At 32.9% G+C, this 17383-nt stretch overlaps 1 protein-coding gene across 13 annotated transcripts in view; it reads left to right on the forward strand.

Moving 5' to 3' along the window:
- The window catches only part of SGCZ (sarcoglycan zeta), a 321764-nt gene that overhangs the window by 301211 nt on the left and 3170 nt on the right, over positions 1–17383 (forward strand). For all 13 annotated transcript variants that reach the window (XR_014945428.1, XR_014945429.1, XM_085545371.1 and 10 more), the window contains 2 exons: positions 1297–1369; positions 11169–11292. Coding sequence is in view for 11 of the 13 variants with exons in the window: in XM_085545371.1 (XP_085401497.1) it covers positions 1297–1369; positions 11169–11292 (197 nt within the window). In the remaining 2 variants the exon portion in view is untranslated. The remainder of the gene's footprint in view (positions 1–1296; positions 1370–11168; positions 11293–17383) is intronic.

Below are 17383 nucleotides of genomic sequence, written 5' to 3' on the forward strand. Positions count from 1 at the left end.
TAAACAGGTCTCTTAAAGGTAGCAAAAGTGCCAGGAAATGTCAGGTTCAAAAAGAAGATCCTACTTAGTGCCTATATGAAAACTTTTATATATAAAGAAATGCTTCTTTTTTTCCTGCTTGTTCTTCAGAACACTCAGCATTGTTTGTTTATAGCACACAGATTTGCTTCTTTTCTTGTGACATCTTCAAAGCTTCAGTTGTAATGAAATTGCTTTCCGTGTGCGTTGCTAAGATACTTATAATATGCATTGTTTTCTGGAGATGAAACCCTAAAACTTCATTTCTTTCAGAACTCACTCCTTCCTCTCTTGAATTCTCTGTTCCAGTAGAGCATTTGACAATGAAGTTTTTTGTTGGTGTTGTTTGTTTGTTTTATGAAAATGGATCTTAGAAGATGAATAATAACAATGACTTTCTGCCTTATGTACTTTCACATTTAATTATATTCTGGGACATCTTGTTCAGGATATTTTCTCTTGAACACTGTAAAGCTGTATTGATTAAACATTCTTTGATTCTAGTTCCAGCTCCTGGTAGGATTAATTTTCTAAAGGTTGTGTGAATATTGTGAAATATTTAAATATTAAAATAATTTTAAATGTAGAATTGTATTTAAATTTTTGAAACAATTACAGAAGCATTATTTGTGAAGCCATTAAGAAATATTGTTTGCATATTCTTTATAGGTTTCAGGGGTCAGAACAAAAGAAAATGTTATGTCTCTGAAATACAGCTACTTTTCCCAGCAAATTTAACAATCAACTATAATTATGCCAGAAAATTTCCTTTTTCTTATTTCTAGGCATACAATGTAAACAAACCACTTGTTTTAGACATATTTCTATTCAGTTCTTTTGTATTTATTGTTAATTGAAAAGCCTTTTGCATTATAGTTCTAGGGTATTTTTATTACACCATGCCTATGCTATCTTTATAATGTGTAAATTTACAGTCCCCTACCAAAATAAAACTAAATTTTTTAAACAAATTAAATAAAACAAACAATCCACAAAGGATATCTCAAATAAGTCTATTTGAGAACCATGATGGAAAGAGACTCTGGAGATGTGTCAGAGATTTAGGTTAGCAACTTCAGATGGAAACTTTTGAAAGACTGGGACCTCAATTTAAGTAATCAAGATGAGCATCATTTAAAATGAGTAGTTACTTTAAAAGTGTGATTTTATTGATAGTTATCTATAAAGTGTTAAAATGAGCACTCAGGCAAGTTAAATTTATTTTTATGCATTTTTATTTTGAAATAAAGTATATTTAATTTTCTTTTTGTATTTTAGGAACAGAAGGGGCAGTGTTTGGACACTCCGTGGAGACCCCCCATATCAGAGCAGAACCTTCCCAAGACCTCAAGTAGGTGTTGTTCAAAGTGTTGTTTTAATATTAAGTATTCTTCAAAACTAATTACATCTTGATTTAAAGCAAATATGTGTGTAGTGATTTATACTGCCTATCTATCTATGCAAAATGTAAAATACACTACTTTTTGAAACAACTTGTCTCCTGTAGCAGAATCCTCAAGTATACTTCCCCTGAATAGTCAGACATTTTCAGGATTAGTTGACAACAGCACTGTTTAATATCATCAGATGCACATTTTATTTTCTTTTGAGCTGTCATTGAGTATATATCTAGATAAACAATTTGTTGTTGTTGTTTTTTAAATGGTATTTCAAAGTTGATGGGATTTTTTTTGAGTGCATCAAGTGTACACTTCAAAAAATCATTATCATGTTAATCTACGCTTGCAAATATAAAACTGCAATAATGAGTATGCTACACTTATTCAAAAGTGTTAGAATAAGTAAACAGTAAAAAAATCAACTCTAAAGCTTACTAAAACATCTCTACACCATGAAAGATACAATTTAGAAATCTATACAGTGCAAGTTTTATCTTGAAGTGCAAACACTTGCCCCAGTAAATATTGATCTGTAGTTAATACAAATAAGCAGAATATATGACAATCACAGAAAATCAAAGGTCTTCCCTTGTGTTTCTCTCTGCAAACGTGGTAAGAAAAGGTTATTGTTTGAATTCTGCTAAGATTTCTAAATCTTATTTATCTCTTGTTTTACTTGCCTAGCATTGCAGGGAAAGTTCTGGTTAAATGTCCTTGCTAATATTTGAAAAGCTATTTAGGGTCATTGACAAGTAAGGACCATTGCAGAAATCATATGCAAGAAGCTGCCCACGAAGACAGATTTTTTGAGAAGCCCAGAACACTGGGAAAGAGGCTGAACTTTTCATACTTCAAAGAATGTGAAGACCATGCTTTGTCTAATTATTTCTGACGTTTAAATAGTGATGCCAAAATGTAAATGTATGGTAAAACAGAAAGGCCTGTGTCTTCAGGATTAATTGAGTTAAAACCACCTAATGTTACTTGCGCAGCTTGTATTTCAGAGATTCACCACTCCTGCCTTTTGGCTTTATTCATTAGCACAATGATTATTGCTGCTGTATATTTTCCAACTCCACCATTCCTTCATCTCACTTTTCCAAGATAGACTTAATTAACAAGAATTCTGCTGAGTCTTCATTCAGTTCTTTGTCTGTCATTAATAATGGATTCAACTCAAGCAAAATAGATGAAGCAGCAACCCTTGCTGTCTGGTCAAGCAGAACTAGCATATGTGTAATTTTTATTTTATTATTATTATATTCCATATACAGTGTATTCTGAAAGGTTTTGTACATATGTGCTACTACGTATTAGCTGGGATTCAGTGATACTCTCTTTTTGAAATGAATACAACTACCATTAGGGTAGATTTCTTGGTATTTTGCTTTATAGAAGGTAACCTGCAAACCATTTTTTAGCTTGTAACTTTAAAGAACTACAAGTAATGACAGATTTGTATGATTGTTTCTGACAGTAAAATGCACTCAGATCATATATAAGTTTGAAAACTCCAGTTCTTGCATACTTCCCCCCCCAATTTTTTTGTTTTGTTTTGCTCTTTTAAATTGTGTTGTCGGAAAGCAATGATTTACAATTGAAATTATTGAAATGATTGTCTGATAAATATGCTGAAATAAATCAAAACAAATATTGATGCCATTTTCTGGCCTAAGGCCCAGATAATAAAAGTATATGGACATTTTGAAATGATTTTACCTTCCAAAACAGAATAGTTGCATCCTAAATGAAGCTGGTCTTTGTCTCATGCTACATGCCAAAGAGTGCCTGCAAAGTGTAGATAATAGAGTTTCAGTGTTCTGATTTGGGTGCATTCACTGTTTAAGGTTTTAAAATATACTTAGTCAAATTGTCCAGCAAATAACACTGGAAGACTTTAAACATAGTATATTTTGGGGGGGATTTTTGAAGTTAATGGTGACATGAGAGAAAACTAATAAAAATAATGAGCATCAAAAATCAAGATATGGGTATATTTTATTCAAAAAATAGGTGTTGGAATAAAATTTGTGACAGTGGATTTGTAAAACAGTTATCTGCTGAATTTAAAAAGTGGAAATTCTTGACAACCTTGATTGCTACAAATGAAACTGAACTATAAAATTTCAACTGCAACACAACTTTCACAGTGTTTGAGCTGAAACCTCTGGAATTTTAGCTCAATCTGTTCTGGATGAGAAGCCAGAAAGATGATGATTTATATTACACCCAAATTTCTGAATCTTAACGTCTCTGACACTCCTTGTTCTATATCCAGAATTTGAAGTCTTCAGTCAAAGAACCATCTGTAATATATGATAATAAAAGATATGTTGTATAAAAAGGCAATTCAGATAAGATTTAAAAAGATAGAAAAAAAAATTCCTTCCTATGTGCCCAACCACTTTGTTCACATCTTACATTTTCAAATAATAAGTAACAAGGTTTTGCTTTCAGAAAACACTTTATACAAAATCCTTTGTGAAAGATGGTAAGCCCCTTTGCATTGAAACTCCAAAAACTAATTAAATCTGACTTTCATTAACTGGGATAAGGAGCATAAAAGAATCATGCCTTAGAAAAGGGAAAAAATCTGGTATTTTAATAGTTTAATCTTCATATTTCTCTTGCTAACTTTTCTCACAAGAACACAGTTAGGGAAACTAAACCACCAATATGATAGGCCCACAAATATAGGGTTTAGTCTAACAGTGCATTAAAACATGGTGCAATAATAGGTAATATCTATTCATAAAAGAGGGATACAGTAGTTAAATGCTGATAGTTTTGACCTCAATAACCTTCTTAATAAGGGAGTAAATTACTTTGTTGTTGCTCTCTGGAGATTACCGCAAATCAAATCTAATAGTTTTTCTTCTCTGTCAAGCCTTGCATACTATTGACTACTAGGTAATCCTGCAAGCTAATGCTGAGCATAATGAGGTGGAAATTGATCAAGCAGTAAGGAAGACCCCAGCTAGTAGGATTCTACTTTTAAGTCTGACAAGAATTCAGAATCTTGTACCAGGGGTCTGTTTCAATTTGAGTTGCCTGATGGTTTCTTAAGGACTCTCTTTTGTGTCACTTTAATAGCAGTTTACTAACAGGACAAAGTATGTATTCTGTAAAACCCTAAAACCATAGAATGCATCAGAAAGGAATTTTGACAATAAATTAAGAGCAGACAGAGAGTAACAAAAGAACAGGGAGTCCTCTGCTCATCTATTATGCGCAAAAATGAAATAATAAATTTCATCAAAACTGAGAAGATGAAATAGAGTGAAAAAAACCATCTTATTTCATATGTTATTTTTAAGGACCTCTGTTTCTTTCTTCCTTCTTAATATTAGTTCTTAATAGAGTGAAAATATTCAATATGTATCTTTTTAGAAGTTATGGTTAGTGTTCAAATAATTATTTCAGTGTTTGGGTATATGTATTACAAAAATACACATTTGATTAGTTGAAAACAACAGTTGACCAGCTGTTAAAAAAATGATATTTTTCCACATACATGTTTGTACAAAATTGTGATTGATGTAGTGAAAATCAGGACAACTGACACAGTGTAATCAGCTTTATTTACAAATGATTTTATATGTGTATATAAAGCAAAAGACATTGAAATAAATAGATAAGAAGGAAATAAGTTAAGAATGTTAGTTCCTATTCAGATAGAATAGGCTCTTGAACTAGCAGAGCAATTTACTTTAGTATTCAGTGAGGATAATTATATTTCACTCAGGAGAAGGAAAAATGCTCCAGTGGGAGATGGGATTCAAAGGAAGAAAGTACTGCTGTCATAATAGATAGCAAAATTTACTGAATTTCATGTCATTAATGAGGTGCTAATTAATCTCTGTCTCTTGTCTTTGCATGAACTAAACATGAAAACAAAGTCAAAGAACCAAAATTTTGAACTTTTCGATCTGGAATATGAATTCCTTGGGCCTGATAGATTAGTAAGAGTAGCAGTTAATAGGTGAAAGAAATATTCTAGTAGGCCAGATCTTTCGGGCTGGATTCATTGGTATGCAGGGCTTTGCAATATTATTTAGAAAGATTCTTAAAGGAAATAATTCTTAACAACCTGAGGATAAGTAAAAATTGGAGTGAAATAGAAGGTGTCTAGATTGTGCCAATCCAAAGAAATGTTTTTCCCTCAATAAGGTATTTGATATTCTGGAAAACAGGAATTAAGTAGATCATCTCATCAAGTTCTATGTAAGGATTTCGATATAGTGCCATATCTAATGAGAAATAAAATAGTGTGCATTTAAAGAAAACATAAGTGGTTTATAATGGGGTTGTATTATTCAAATCCTTCCTTCCACCTGATCGGTGATTGCAAAGCTGGTTTCTACAGGATTAATTTTATTTAAAGATTTAATTAAATTTCTCTATGAAAGAAGCATGCACTGAGTTCTCTTTAACTTTCTGATTTCTCTTTAACTTTCCTCTCATCACCTGATTATACTATCAAGCTCTTGTTTTAAAGATTTGCTCTCTTCAGCACACCTTACCTTATGCTGCTTCAGTTTTTCTGGTCCTTTAATAACATCACTGAGAAAAACTCTCCAATACTTTGGATTCCTCCCTTTTCCTCCTCAGTAACAATATACATATATTCTCAGTTAACATCTTTTTTTTTTTTTTTTTTTACCTGTGTCAGGAAATTATTTATCTGATTTGTTATCTATGTCACCTAAAATTAAAATACTCTTATTTTGTATGTTGTTATTATAATGTAGTCTTGTTGAACTGAGGTTGGAGGCATGTATGGAGCAATTAGAAATCAGATTTGAATCCAGCAAGGTGATTTTAATGAAAATTCCAGGAGCTGTAATAAAGTCATGCTGACACACAGTCAATGACATGTAGAGAATGGATATAATGGCAAATGCTGTTCTGAATGCTGTTCTAATTGAAATCTTGAAAGTTCCCTCTTTGTTTAAGTGTACTGTCTATGAGTAGCAAAACTGGTTATGTTGATATTTAGTAGTTTGTGCTATTAGCTATTCCATAAGGTGTCTATTTAACTTTCTCTTATTTAAGGTCTTGCTGTGAAGTCACAAAATACAGAAAGCCAAACTGTGCCCTTAAAGGTTAGTTTCCCCACATATAGAGAGCTTCCTGTGAAGATATGAGAATTTTGCCTTTTGATAAAGGTTATCTGATGATCAGTGAATGACATTAAAGACTCACAAGGCCTGCACATCTTCCCTTGCATTTCAATAAAATCTTTGATTTTTTCCTGAAAATACATACATTTGGTTAAAAACATTGGAACACAGTAAGCTTCAGAAAAAAAAATAACTCTTCTAGCAGTGAATCGCATGCAACTTGTATAGGGTATAAAGGTATCAAAACTATTTTTATTCATACATATATATGTAAATAATGAGATTGAAATGAATGAAGTCTTATATTCTGAACATTCTTATCATGATGTCAAAATGAACTAATCAAGAATCCTCTGTTTGAATGGTTCTAATATCTATAATCCTTTATGCATGCTGTTGGAGTTTGCTACCCAAGTTCCAGAAAACGGACTGTCTGAGAATACAAATGTTCAATACTTTCTGTCCTTCAGCAGACAAGGGTTTTTTCAACTTCAAAGTTTCCTTGAACATTAAAAAACCTACTGTTCTTTTAATAGTATTAGAAGTAGGGGGGAAGTGTTTTGTGAAAAAAATCTTAATTCCAATTTGAAACAAAATCATTTCATTGGAATAGGAGAAAGTCACTGAATTCTATGGTGTTTTGGGTTTGGGAGTACCATTTTATATAGAAGTGAAAAAAGGGTTAATAAATTTTGGAACAACTGTTTGGAACATCACCACCAACAAAAAAAAAAACTACCAAGTTTTTTGGCAAGCCCATCTTCATATATTATGTACTTGAAAGTATTGAAGTATCTCTTGAACCTTACATATCAAGATACACAGAGGGAAATGCGCGCCTGTATTACATGTGCATTCTCTAGTTGACAGTGTATTTTTTTAATCCTCCTTTTGGAATACAAATTCCAGATTACTAGAGGTTCACATTAGTCATTTTGCTAAGTAGTGTGGACTGGATAGACATGAAACAAATTATTCACATTTGCACATGGGAATCTTCTTTCTTACTATTTTAGGAAATACCTTCTGCTAGTCAACAGAGCAAAATTATCATAGATTAATTATATCCCATGTGAGTTTGAGGGATGTGCAAGAAATAAATCTAAATTATTTATTAAAACCTAAAATTAAACCTTTTGTATCTTTTTTACTATTATTTTTCTCTAATACAATCTAGGTCAACTTGTAAACAGAAAATAACGGATGAAAATAAACGTTTCTGTACCTCTAATGAGAAATATTTTAATACCTTCAAAGGAATATACTCAAAATATTTCAAAACTTTTTCTTTTAAGCAATAATGCTTTAATGAATTCAGCCCAAATTCATGCAGCTTTGATCCTCTAAAATTCATCTCTCAAATTAGGCATTGATAATTAAAGAGAAAAAAAGCTCTTCTCCAATCTGAATAGATCTCCCTGCATCATATGTAGAGAACAGACAGATTATATTATTTGTTGTTTTAAGCATTTCTTCATCTTTCCTTAGAGTGTCGTAGATTCTGTTTACTAATAGCACTAGTTACCTTCTCCATCACAGCTGTTTCCTGCTTAGGAAAGCAAAATTTTATTGTACAATTAAGATTCTCTCACTGAAGTAAATGGCAGTGTAACAGGCTATCAATAAATGTGAAAGGAAAGCAAATTCTTGGTTTGCTATTCTAGTAACATGCTTTTCTTTAAAGGGATGAAATTGCAACACGGAGTGTTACAATCATATTATAATAGAGATTAGAGCTTTCAGAAACATAACAAAAATATTTTAAAGAAGCTGCATATCAAATATAATTTATCTCAAATGATTGAATAAATAGTCTCTTACTGTATAGGCTTTTCTGTTTCCAGTAGCATGCAAAATATTGCATAACTAAGTCACTTGTCAGATGTATAGCTTCTGAGGAATAATAATAAGAAAAAGTACATTAGTAACTGTAAAACAGATACAAGGACTCCGTTTTATTAATAGACGGGTAGTATTTTAAAAGCTATTTTTCTGATCATCAACCATTCACTGATATTTCTACCAAAATATTTGATTTCAGGAAACTGCTAAAAAAATTAAAATTAAATTTAAAAAAAAATATAAAAAATCTATTGCCTGAAAAAGAAACTTCTCCAGAGTATAGCAAAGTCTGATATTAACAACTTCTTCTCAATTTCAGAAATTAATTTTCCAAACGTCTTCATTTTAAACAAATTGGAGGCTATTAAAATTCAGATAGATAATAAACAACGATGAAACAGAAGGGAACAACTATACTACTGTTGTGTTTTGGAAAAAAAATAATGTTTATTTTACAAACAAAATTATAAATTATTTTTGTTTGATATTCCTGAATAGACTTTTTCTGACATACTACTAGAAAACTTCTGATGTCTATTGGTCATTTTTTATCCTAATTATTAGAAGATGGGAGCTGAAATCAGTGGGAAATGCTTAAGCTTCTGAGAAATTAGTTTATAAATCACAGAAAATGTTGTTGAAAATTATGGATAGAAATGTACGTTACCTAAATGACAGGCATTTTTTGGATATGGCTTCCTTTTTTTTTTTTTTTTTTTCTTTCTTTCATCATCAGAGTACTAGTGTACTCCAACACTACTGAACTACGATCTCTGCAGTTCAAGTCTGTGTATGCTGACTAGATTGCAGAAGTCTGACCTAAATTGTCATGGAACTTCTACACCAGCATTATCTGCTATACACACCCTCCCAGCAAATTTTTAAGACACATAACAAAAAAATATTTGTTACATAGTGTGTAATTTGTACATAATGAAGTTTTCTTGATTTATAGCAATGGTTAAATTGGGCCTGAAAAGGGCCTAAATTGGGCCTAAAAAGTTTTGGAATCTCTTTTTCTGTTGTCTTATAGCCACCAGAAGTTTACATCAGACAACCGCCTGCAAAACACTGAAGTTCATAATTAAAAAATTTATATTTTTATTCTATTTTCATAATATTCATATTCTTCCCTGATGCAAAGAAGCACAAAAACCTTCTGTTAACTTTTTCCTATATAGACAGTCAAAAAGAAGAAGAAGAAGAAAAAAAAAGGCTTAGCATGTACAAAATACAGATTTTTCTACTAATGATTTACCTGAACACCTGCTTATAATCGTCTCATTTTGTACTACCAAGTAATTTTTTGTGTGTTTCCACCTTCCCTCCCATTAAATGTGAGTGACATACACATAATGAACAGACATATTTCACAGACACTGTCTTGTTGATGTACTTTGCATGCAAATATGGCATTTTCATTTCAAATTATCCATCACTAATCTGTACACTTAAAAAAAAAGAAAAGAAAGAAAGAAAAAAAAAAGTAGTTGAATTTAGCTGAAATTCTGTTATTCCATTGCCTGATAGACCTTTCATTTGGCTTTTCTATAGGAAAATTCTTTGATGAACTACTTATATCTATAACATGCCTAGTACCTCATTATACTTTTGAATATATTTGACCTAACACTCAGAATACAATGTGTTAAGTGGGAAATGCAGTGTATTCTTTGAGCTGCTTACTCTAGCTATTTCTATCACCAACATATTTCATCTTACAAAGAGCCTTTTTTCAGGTAAAGTAGAACTGTGTTCTGCCATTATATTACTGAGATACAAATAGATTAAAAGATTTGTCTCATTCCTAACAGGGCTACACAAGTATATCGCTTTACCCATCCAGAATCCATTGTTTTGTTTTCCAGTTCAATACATCTGATCACCTTTCCTATTCAGACTGTGAACACTACTGCTATCAAAAAAATTACTAAGGTTCTTCCCATTCAAAAGAAATCCATAGTATTCTGAGAGAGAATATAGATGAGAAAGTGTCTTAGTTCTGCACTAACCATAATTGAGAATCTTGAGTATAGAGTACAGAAAGAAAGGGAAAATCTGTCAGGATTAGAACAATAATAGTTGCACAAGGGAGAGATACCAAGACGTGGCAATATGTAGTTTGACCCTATTATATCAGTGTTAAAGAGCATAATGAGTATTTTGAAGAACAGAAGAAGGGCATGCAAAAAAAACACTGTAATGGAGATATAGTACTCTCTTTTCTTCATACATAGTGCTGCTATATCTCCATGAAATACAAATAAGCCTGTGAAGGCAAAGCTGTTCTATTGAGTGTTACATTATTATTTAGTACTGTTAAAGTGTTTTGCTTAATTTTTGTTGAGATAAACATTTGACATTGGTCACTTAACAAAAATTAGTTATTAAATTGCCATTACAGTAGCACTCACAGACATACATGTAATTGTAAATACCTGCATTTCAGTTTTAGTATAGGTAAATATCAGTATGCAGACACCCCTATATCAGTACAAGCCTAAATGCTGTCCCAGGCAGGAATAGATTTAAACACAGACTTGTTATTTTTATTTTCTGGACTACAGAGAATATTGAGAGACTCATGTGTATATAAAATAACTCACTTCCGCTTCATTAACTTTCAAAATACATTTGTATCTACATGCATTGTGGTACTGTAGTTTTTAGGTCTGGTTTATTTTATTTTATTTTATTTTATTTTATTTTATTTTATTTTATTTTATTTATTTATTTATTGGTTGATTCAGAGTATTTTTTCTCAGTGGTTGTTTTTGTCTTTCAGACTTGAATCTCCAACTAGATCTTTGGTGATGGAAGCACCCAGGGGAGTGCAAATCAATGCAGCTGCAGGAGACTTAAAGGCTACGTGTAGAAAAGAACTGCATTTACAGTCTACAGAAGGGGAGGTAAGCTCAGCTGGTAGAAAAATGTTCTACTGCCCTGTTCAGCTTAAAACAAATAATGCAAGGATCATTTATTCAGCAGCATGGTAAACATACAAGAAGCATTCTGGACTTGCTTATACTAAAACAAGTTTTGTTTGGCTTGCTCGATGATTACTATTTATTTTTCTTTTTTCAAATATTTGAATTACTAAATCTCATGGACACTGAAAAAAAGTGAAAAGGATAGAGACAAAGAATAGTTTTTAGTGTGACACTCAAGAAAAACACTATCCAGTCCTCCAGCACACACTTGGGAAAAAGAAAATACAGCTAAGTGATGATGGTAGAAAGTAATTTTGGATGAATTTGACAAGCTGAAAGAGATAAATTGAATTAATAACTTATTAAGCTATGATAATGTTTCAACAAGTTTGCTCTGCATACTGCATATTTTTCCTTTGGCTGTTAGTGCCTCTGAAAGATAATTTCAGTGCTGTGGTCATTGTATGATTTTACCAGAATCATATTTCAGTGATCAAAAATCCAAAAAATTTGGTATGGATTCTTCATGTGTAAATCTGTGTGAAATCAAGTAAAAAAATGTCAAATTGGGTCACTGGTTTGGCTCACAGTCCATGAGTGGCAGAAATATCTACTAGTGTACATTGAAAATATGTTTTTGGAAACAATTTCTTATTATCTCATATAGATAGTGTTAATAGAAACTCAAGAAAAGTTATAATAACTATCTTTTGCATTGTTGGAGTTGGAATTCAGTTAAGAATAAAATGCTTTATAGAAAATAATAAAAAAAAAAAAAGACAGTGTAAAACAAGCTTAATTGAACATTCTATTAAAAATATGTATTGTATTCCTGGGCATGGTAAATAAGACTCTACTCATCTGTGATTTCCCATGTAGATGTTAGATTGATATGAGAGAGCAAGATAGCAACTTTTTCCCACCATTTCCCAAGAAGTTCTTGTCTGCTAACACATATCTGACAAAATTCAAGGTGTCTAAATATGTCGTGAATACTGGCAGTCCCAGTAAGATCCCCCCTAAGCACTCCCCCCTAAATATGCAGAGAAAATCCATCCTGAGATAAACTGTTTAGATAGACCCCACTGGAGGGAGTCAGAAGAAAGTACAGAAAGATATGAACACAGTGTAACTGCAGTGTTACCATGTAGCCACTCTGGAGCATTACAGCCCAGTGTGAAGAACCAGGTTAAACATCTGATAGCCAAAATATCTACAGCAACATATTGATTGAGGTAAGTAATTGAAGCCCAAGAGATACACGATGGATTTTCAGACTATAAAGAAAAAATTATAAACAGTTAAACTTTACTAATAATTCAGAAAACACATTCTCAATAACAAAAATAGATGTAAAAAATAACCTCTATTTTAGAATAAAAATATGTTTTCTTAATCAGGTTTCATTCGTGAGTAAAAGAATATTGTATTTGTGACCTGGTTCTGGGAAACAATGAACCATAGTTGTGGATATTTTTTGTACTAGAAAAAAAATACGTGATTTTTTGTATCATTTTCATGCTGGTTAACTTTTAGTTTTTTTTCAAGTTTATAAGCTTATTTACTAAAACACCAAAGATACACTAGGTAATAATTTCCTTCTATAACATAATTACTGCTCTGTCATACCAAGAAATAGTTATATGCAATCAGGAAAAAATAATTATTAGCCATGTAGACAATTGCTATGAATTCACTGCGGGTTAGTCTATAAAGCGTATATTTTTCTTTTATTTAAAAATAACTTTAGAAAATATATTCTAAAGAACATTAACGTGTTTACAAAATAATTATCCTTTACCCTTATTTCTCATACAGTATAATCCTTAGCCTCCCACATCACAAAATGAAAGCCTCTGCAAGTATTCTCAGTTCTGCTGTTTGATACATTTTCTTTTTATTTACTACAGTATTATAATAATCCTTTTAGCTATATTACACATAATAATTCATGATCCCTGACTGAATACTAGGGGCTGTAATTTCTATTCACATTCTACTGCTCTTTATAAAACTCTTGAGCTGCACCCTTGTGAGCCAAGGCATCAGCAGAATCCTTTGATTCAATTACAGCTTGGCATTTAATTGTGAACTATGTTTTATTCTATAAATAAAACATAACTAATGGTTTAAAGTAGCAATCATTTGCAAGCAGAAAGCAATATGAAGCTCTGAGTTCTAGCTGAATCTACTGGTTCACAGAGGCAGAAAAATAACTTTTCTTGTCTGGAAATTCAGCACAATTGACTTCTAGCTGGCTACTGCATCTTTCACATATAAGCACACTGAATAAGTACAGATCAATTTTGAATTCTGCAGATACTAGATTCTGCTATGTGTAAGAGTACGTAGAAGTATACCTGAAATACATTATGATATAAACACAGCATCCTATATAGCTTACTTCATGCCAAAGACTTTTTAGTCTAGCAAATAATTTTAATGGTCTTGAAATACATCACTCTTTGAAGGGAAAGGCTGCAAACTAGCCTTAGCTCTACTGAAGATGATACAGCTGCTATGTACTTTTTCAAGCAGGTTCTGTGTAAATAAAAGGAAAAAGGCACACTGACACTTCTCTTTTATATACATGAATTTGCTTCTGCAAGGCCTTTGACGTGGTCCCCACTGCATCCTTATCATTATGAGAGATATGGATTTGAAGGGTGCACTGTGTAATGGATAAGGAGCCAGAGGGTTGTGGTCAGCAGCTCTATGTCCCAAGGGAGTCTGATGATGTGCAGTGTACCCCAGGAGTCTGTCTTGGAAGCAGTACTCTTTATCTCACATCTTTATCAGTGACATAAATTATGGGATTGAGTGCAACCTCAGCAGGTTTGCTGATGACACCAAGCTGAGTGGTGAGGTTGATAAAGCTGAAAGGATGCCATCTAGGTCTTAATAGGCTTGAATGTTGGGCGCATGTAAACCTAAGAAGTTCAAAAAAGCCAAGTGCAAGGTTTTGCACTTGGGTCAAGATAATCCCAGGATGAACTAATACAAAATGGGAGAAGAGCTCCTTGAAAGCATCCCTGCTGAGAAGGACTTAAGGCATTCTGGTAGATGAAAAACTTAATATGAGCCAGCAGTGTGCACTCACAGTCCAGAAAGCCAATGGTATCTTCAGTTCCATCAGAAAAGGGATGGCCAGTGGGGAGAGGAATTTGATTGTCCCTGTTTACTATGTCCTTCTGAGGCCTCAGGTGGAGTACGACATCCAGTTCTGGCGGCCCCACCACAGGCTTGTTCAGTCTGGAGAAGAGAAGGTTGTATGGCCTTTCAGTATTTAAAGGAAGATTAGAAATGGGAGGGAAATCAACTTTTTAAATGGGTAAATAGTAATAGGACATGGGGTAATGGTTAGATTTAGATTAAATGCCAGGGGGAAGTTTTTCACTGAAAGGGTGGTAAGGTGCTGGAACAGCTTTCCCCGAGGGACTTTGAATGCCCTGTCCCCAGAGGTGTTCAAGGCCAGGTTGGATGGGGCCCTGAGCAGCCCCATCCAACCTCAAACATGAACTATGTTTCTCTCAAATTCCATGCAAAGGGGTTTTTGTATGTTTGTTTTATTTTGTTTTGGTTTTGCTGAAATTACTAACAATAGCAGTGTTGCATCTGCAAATTTAATCTTTTATGTATAATCCTGACTGCGTATGTACAGACAAGGTTTTAATGCTGGCTTTATGCCACCTTTATCAAACTTCTTCATCTTGGGCTTTCCCAGAGTGTAGCTATAGGAGTCTGTCTAAACTGCAGTGCTTTCCCACCTTTCTGCAAAGGCATTGAGCTTGTCAGACTCACTGCAACAGATACTCTTTTGCAAGAATTCAGTTCAGTTTCTCTGCAACGCAGTACAACTAGTATCCTCATTGCTCATCAGATTTTGTGGTGTGCCTGTTGGGACAGAACATTAGAGCTAACGCTCAAGATCATGGCATGAGAAAAATGTGATTTCATCAACATCACAGTGTGAAATTTGAAAGTGCTGGTGGAAAAACATGTACATCTATGCCTGATAAGATCATTTAATGTAATGGTGAAATAATTGAGCGACATTGTATTGCAGTAAACTCTGGAGTAGAAGTCCACTGAATTAAAACCTTAGGGCACTACACTACAGAATCTCTGCAATTAGGAGATGCAGAAGTGTAGCTGTCCTGATATAAGCAAAGAGATAGAAATAATGAGTAAAATGACCGAGATGAAAGCAACCAAAAGATATTATCTTGTAGCATGATTAAATATCCAAAACACTACTAAGTTATTTTTGTTTTGTTGTAGTTTTTGGTTTTGTTTTGTTTTTTTTTTGTTGTTGTTGTTTTTTGTTTTTTGTTTTTTTGTTTTTAGAGCTCTTTTCAAGCTATCAAAAGCTGCTGATTATAAGTATATGACAGTCCAGGCTTCTGCTTAATATCCGGCAGAGTTAATGTTGAAATTGAAAGCACTTTATCATGTTCTGACGTTAGTGTTTGATCTTTCTCTGAGTAGAAAACGATGCTGAACACTATTCAGTATAAAAGATGTGCTAATATTTATGTTAAGCTTACACTGTTGAATGGTACTGGAGTTTTATTCAATCCTGCTGATAACTCCACCATTGCTGTGATAATAGTGGACTTGTTAACATTTGTTTTATTTCTTGCATTAGAAATGAAAGAGTGCTTATTATTTGCATTAACTCCACTGACTGATGATTAGTCTTTTCTTTCCTTACCACAATTTACCAGTTCTAGCCTCTAGCATTCTATCAAGTTCCTTGTTTCCCTCATCTGTAATTTTATTTTCTCATTATGCTTTCTGTAGTTACTTTTATATTTGCTCCTATCTGAGATGAACTTTTCACGTATGCAATCTTCTTTTTCAGTTGCAGTTCTAGTAGAACAATACTAACTTGTTCTCAACACTGTCCGCATTTCTTCCATCTAAATTATTTTTACTGGGCTTTTTGACTCCTAATTACTTCAGGTTTATGAAACTGGAATTTTAAAACAGCTTGGGTATGTGTAAATGCATCATTCTTTTGTTATAAAAATTGCAGAACAAAGATAACAGTTCACTGTGTTTATTTTTTGTAATGATTCCTGTCAGTAAGGATGAGAATTAAGAAAGGCATCATGCCATGTACTTGTCATCTGTGCCTCTGAGATTCTTCCTTCTGTCCCTTTTAATGTTATTTCCCATTGATGACAGCATCTTCCTCTGGGAGGAGGAGGCCTCGACAGTGTTTATATTATTTTGGGCTATGTTCAGCCTGTGTTTCCTTCAACAATCCCAGTCATTTACATTGTTTCTGCTGTGGACAGTAATGTGATTGTGCATCAGTCATTGCATGGATTTTCATTTATCTTTCTCTCCTCAGTTTTTTCCCATCCTGCTGTCAGTCACTTCTGGGTTCTGTAGTGCTTCTGCCCTGCTTTTCTGCTATATACCACCGGCTTAATATATGTAATAATAATAATATGCATTTACTGTTGGAAATGTCAAATGTCATATGTTCCCAGTTCCTTAAATGTACTGCTGACATTGTGCTGTGGTGGTGTCAAGTTGGCTATTTTGATTTTCAATACCATATAAAAATCACTCACCTTCCCCTAAGCTTCTATAGACATTTACAGAGATAGAGTCATTTTGCTTTGCTGCCATAGTCTGCATCCAAGTTAATGGCTGATCTTGCTTTGGCTTTCATTTACTCCTTTCATAATTTAAAAAAAAAAAAAAATGACTTCCAAGCATCTGGAAGCTTATCTGTTTGTACTAGTGGGAGTAGTGGTTGATTTTCATTGTTTTTTCTTTATTTACCTGATTTCATGTCATCATGAAAATTTAACAAAAGTGTAAATATTGTAGAATATGATACAGATTTATTAACATTATTCGAGTTTGCTTTTTAATACCGTCTCTTGTTTCTAACAGAAGGAGATAAAACACCACAGTTTTTAAAGTCACTTGATATGTTCAGAAACAAATGGGAATAGCACAATGGCCTTCTTAATAGGAATTTAACCTGAAATATTATATGCTCCTAAATTAGGTCAAATAAGCTCTTTAATTTGTGTGAGTAAATCTGCAT

Source organism: Coturnix japonica, chromosome 4 (assembly GCF_054131305.1).
Source record: "Coturnix japonica strain WE chromosome 4, WE-NBRP24, whole genome shotgun sequence".
In the NCBI taxonomy this organism is placed as follows: domain Eukaryota; kingdom Metazoa; phylum Chordata; class Aves; order Galliformes; family Phasianidae; genus Coturnix; species Coturnix japonica.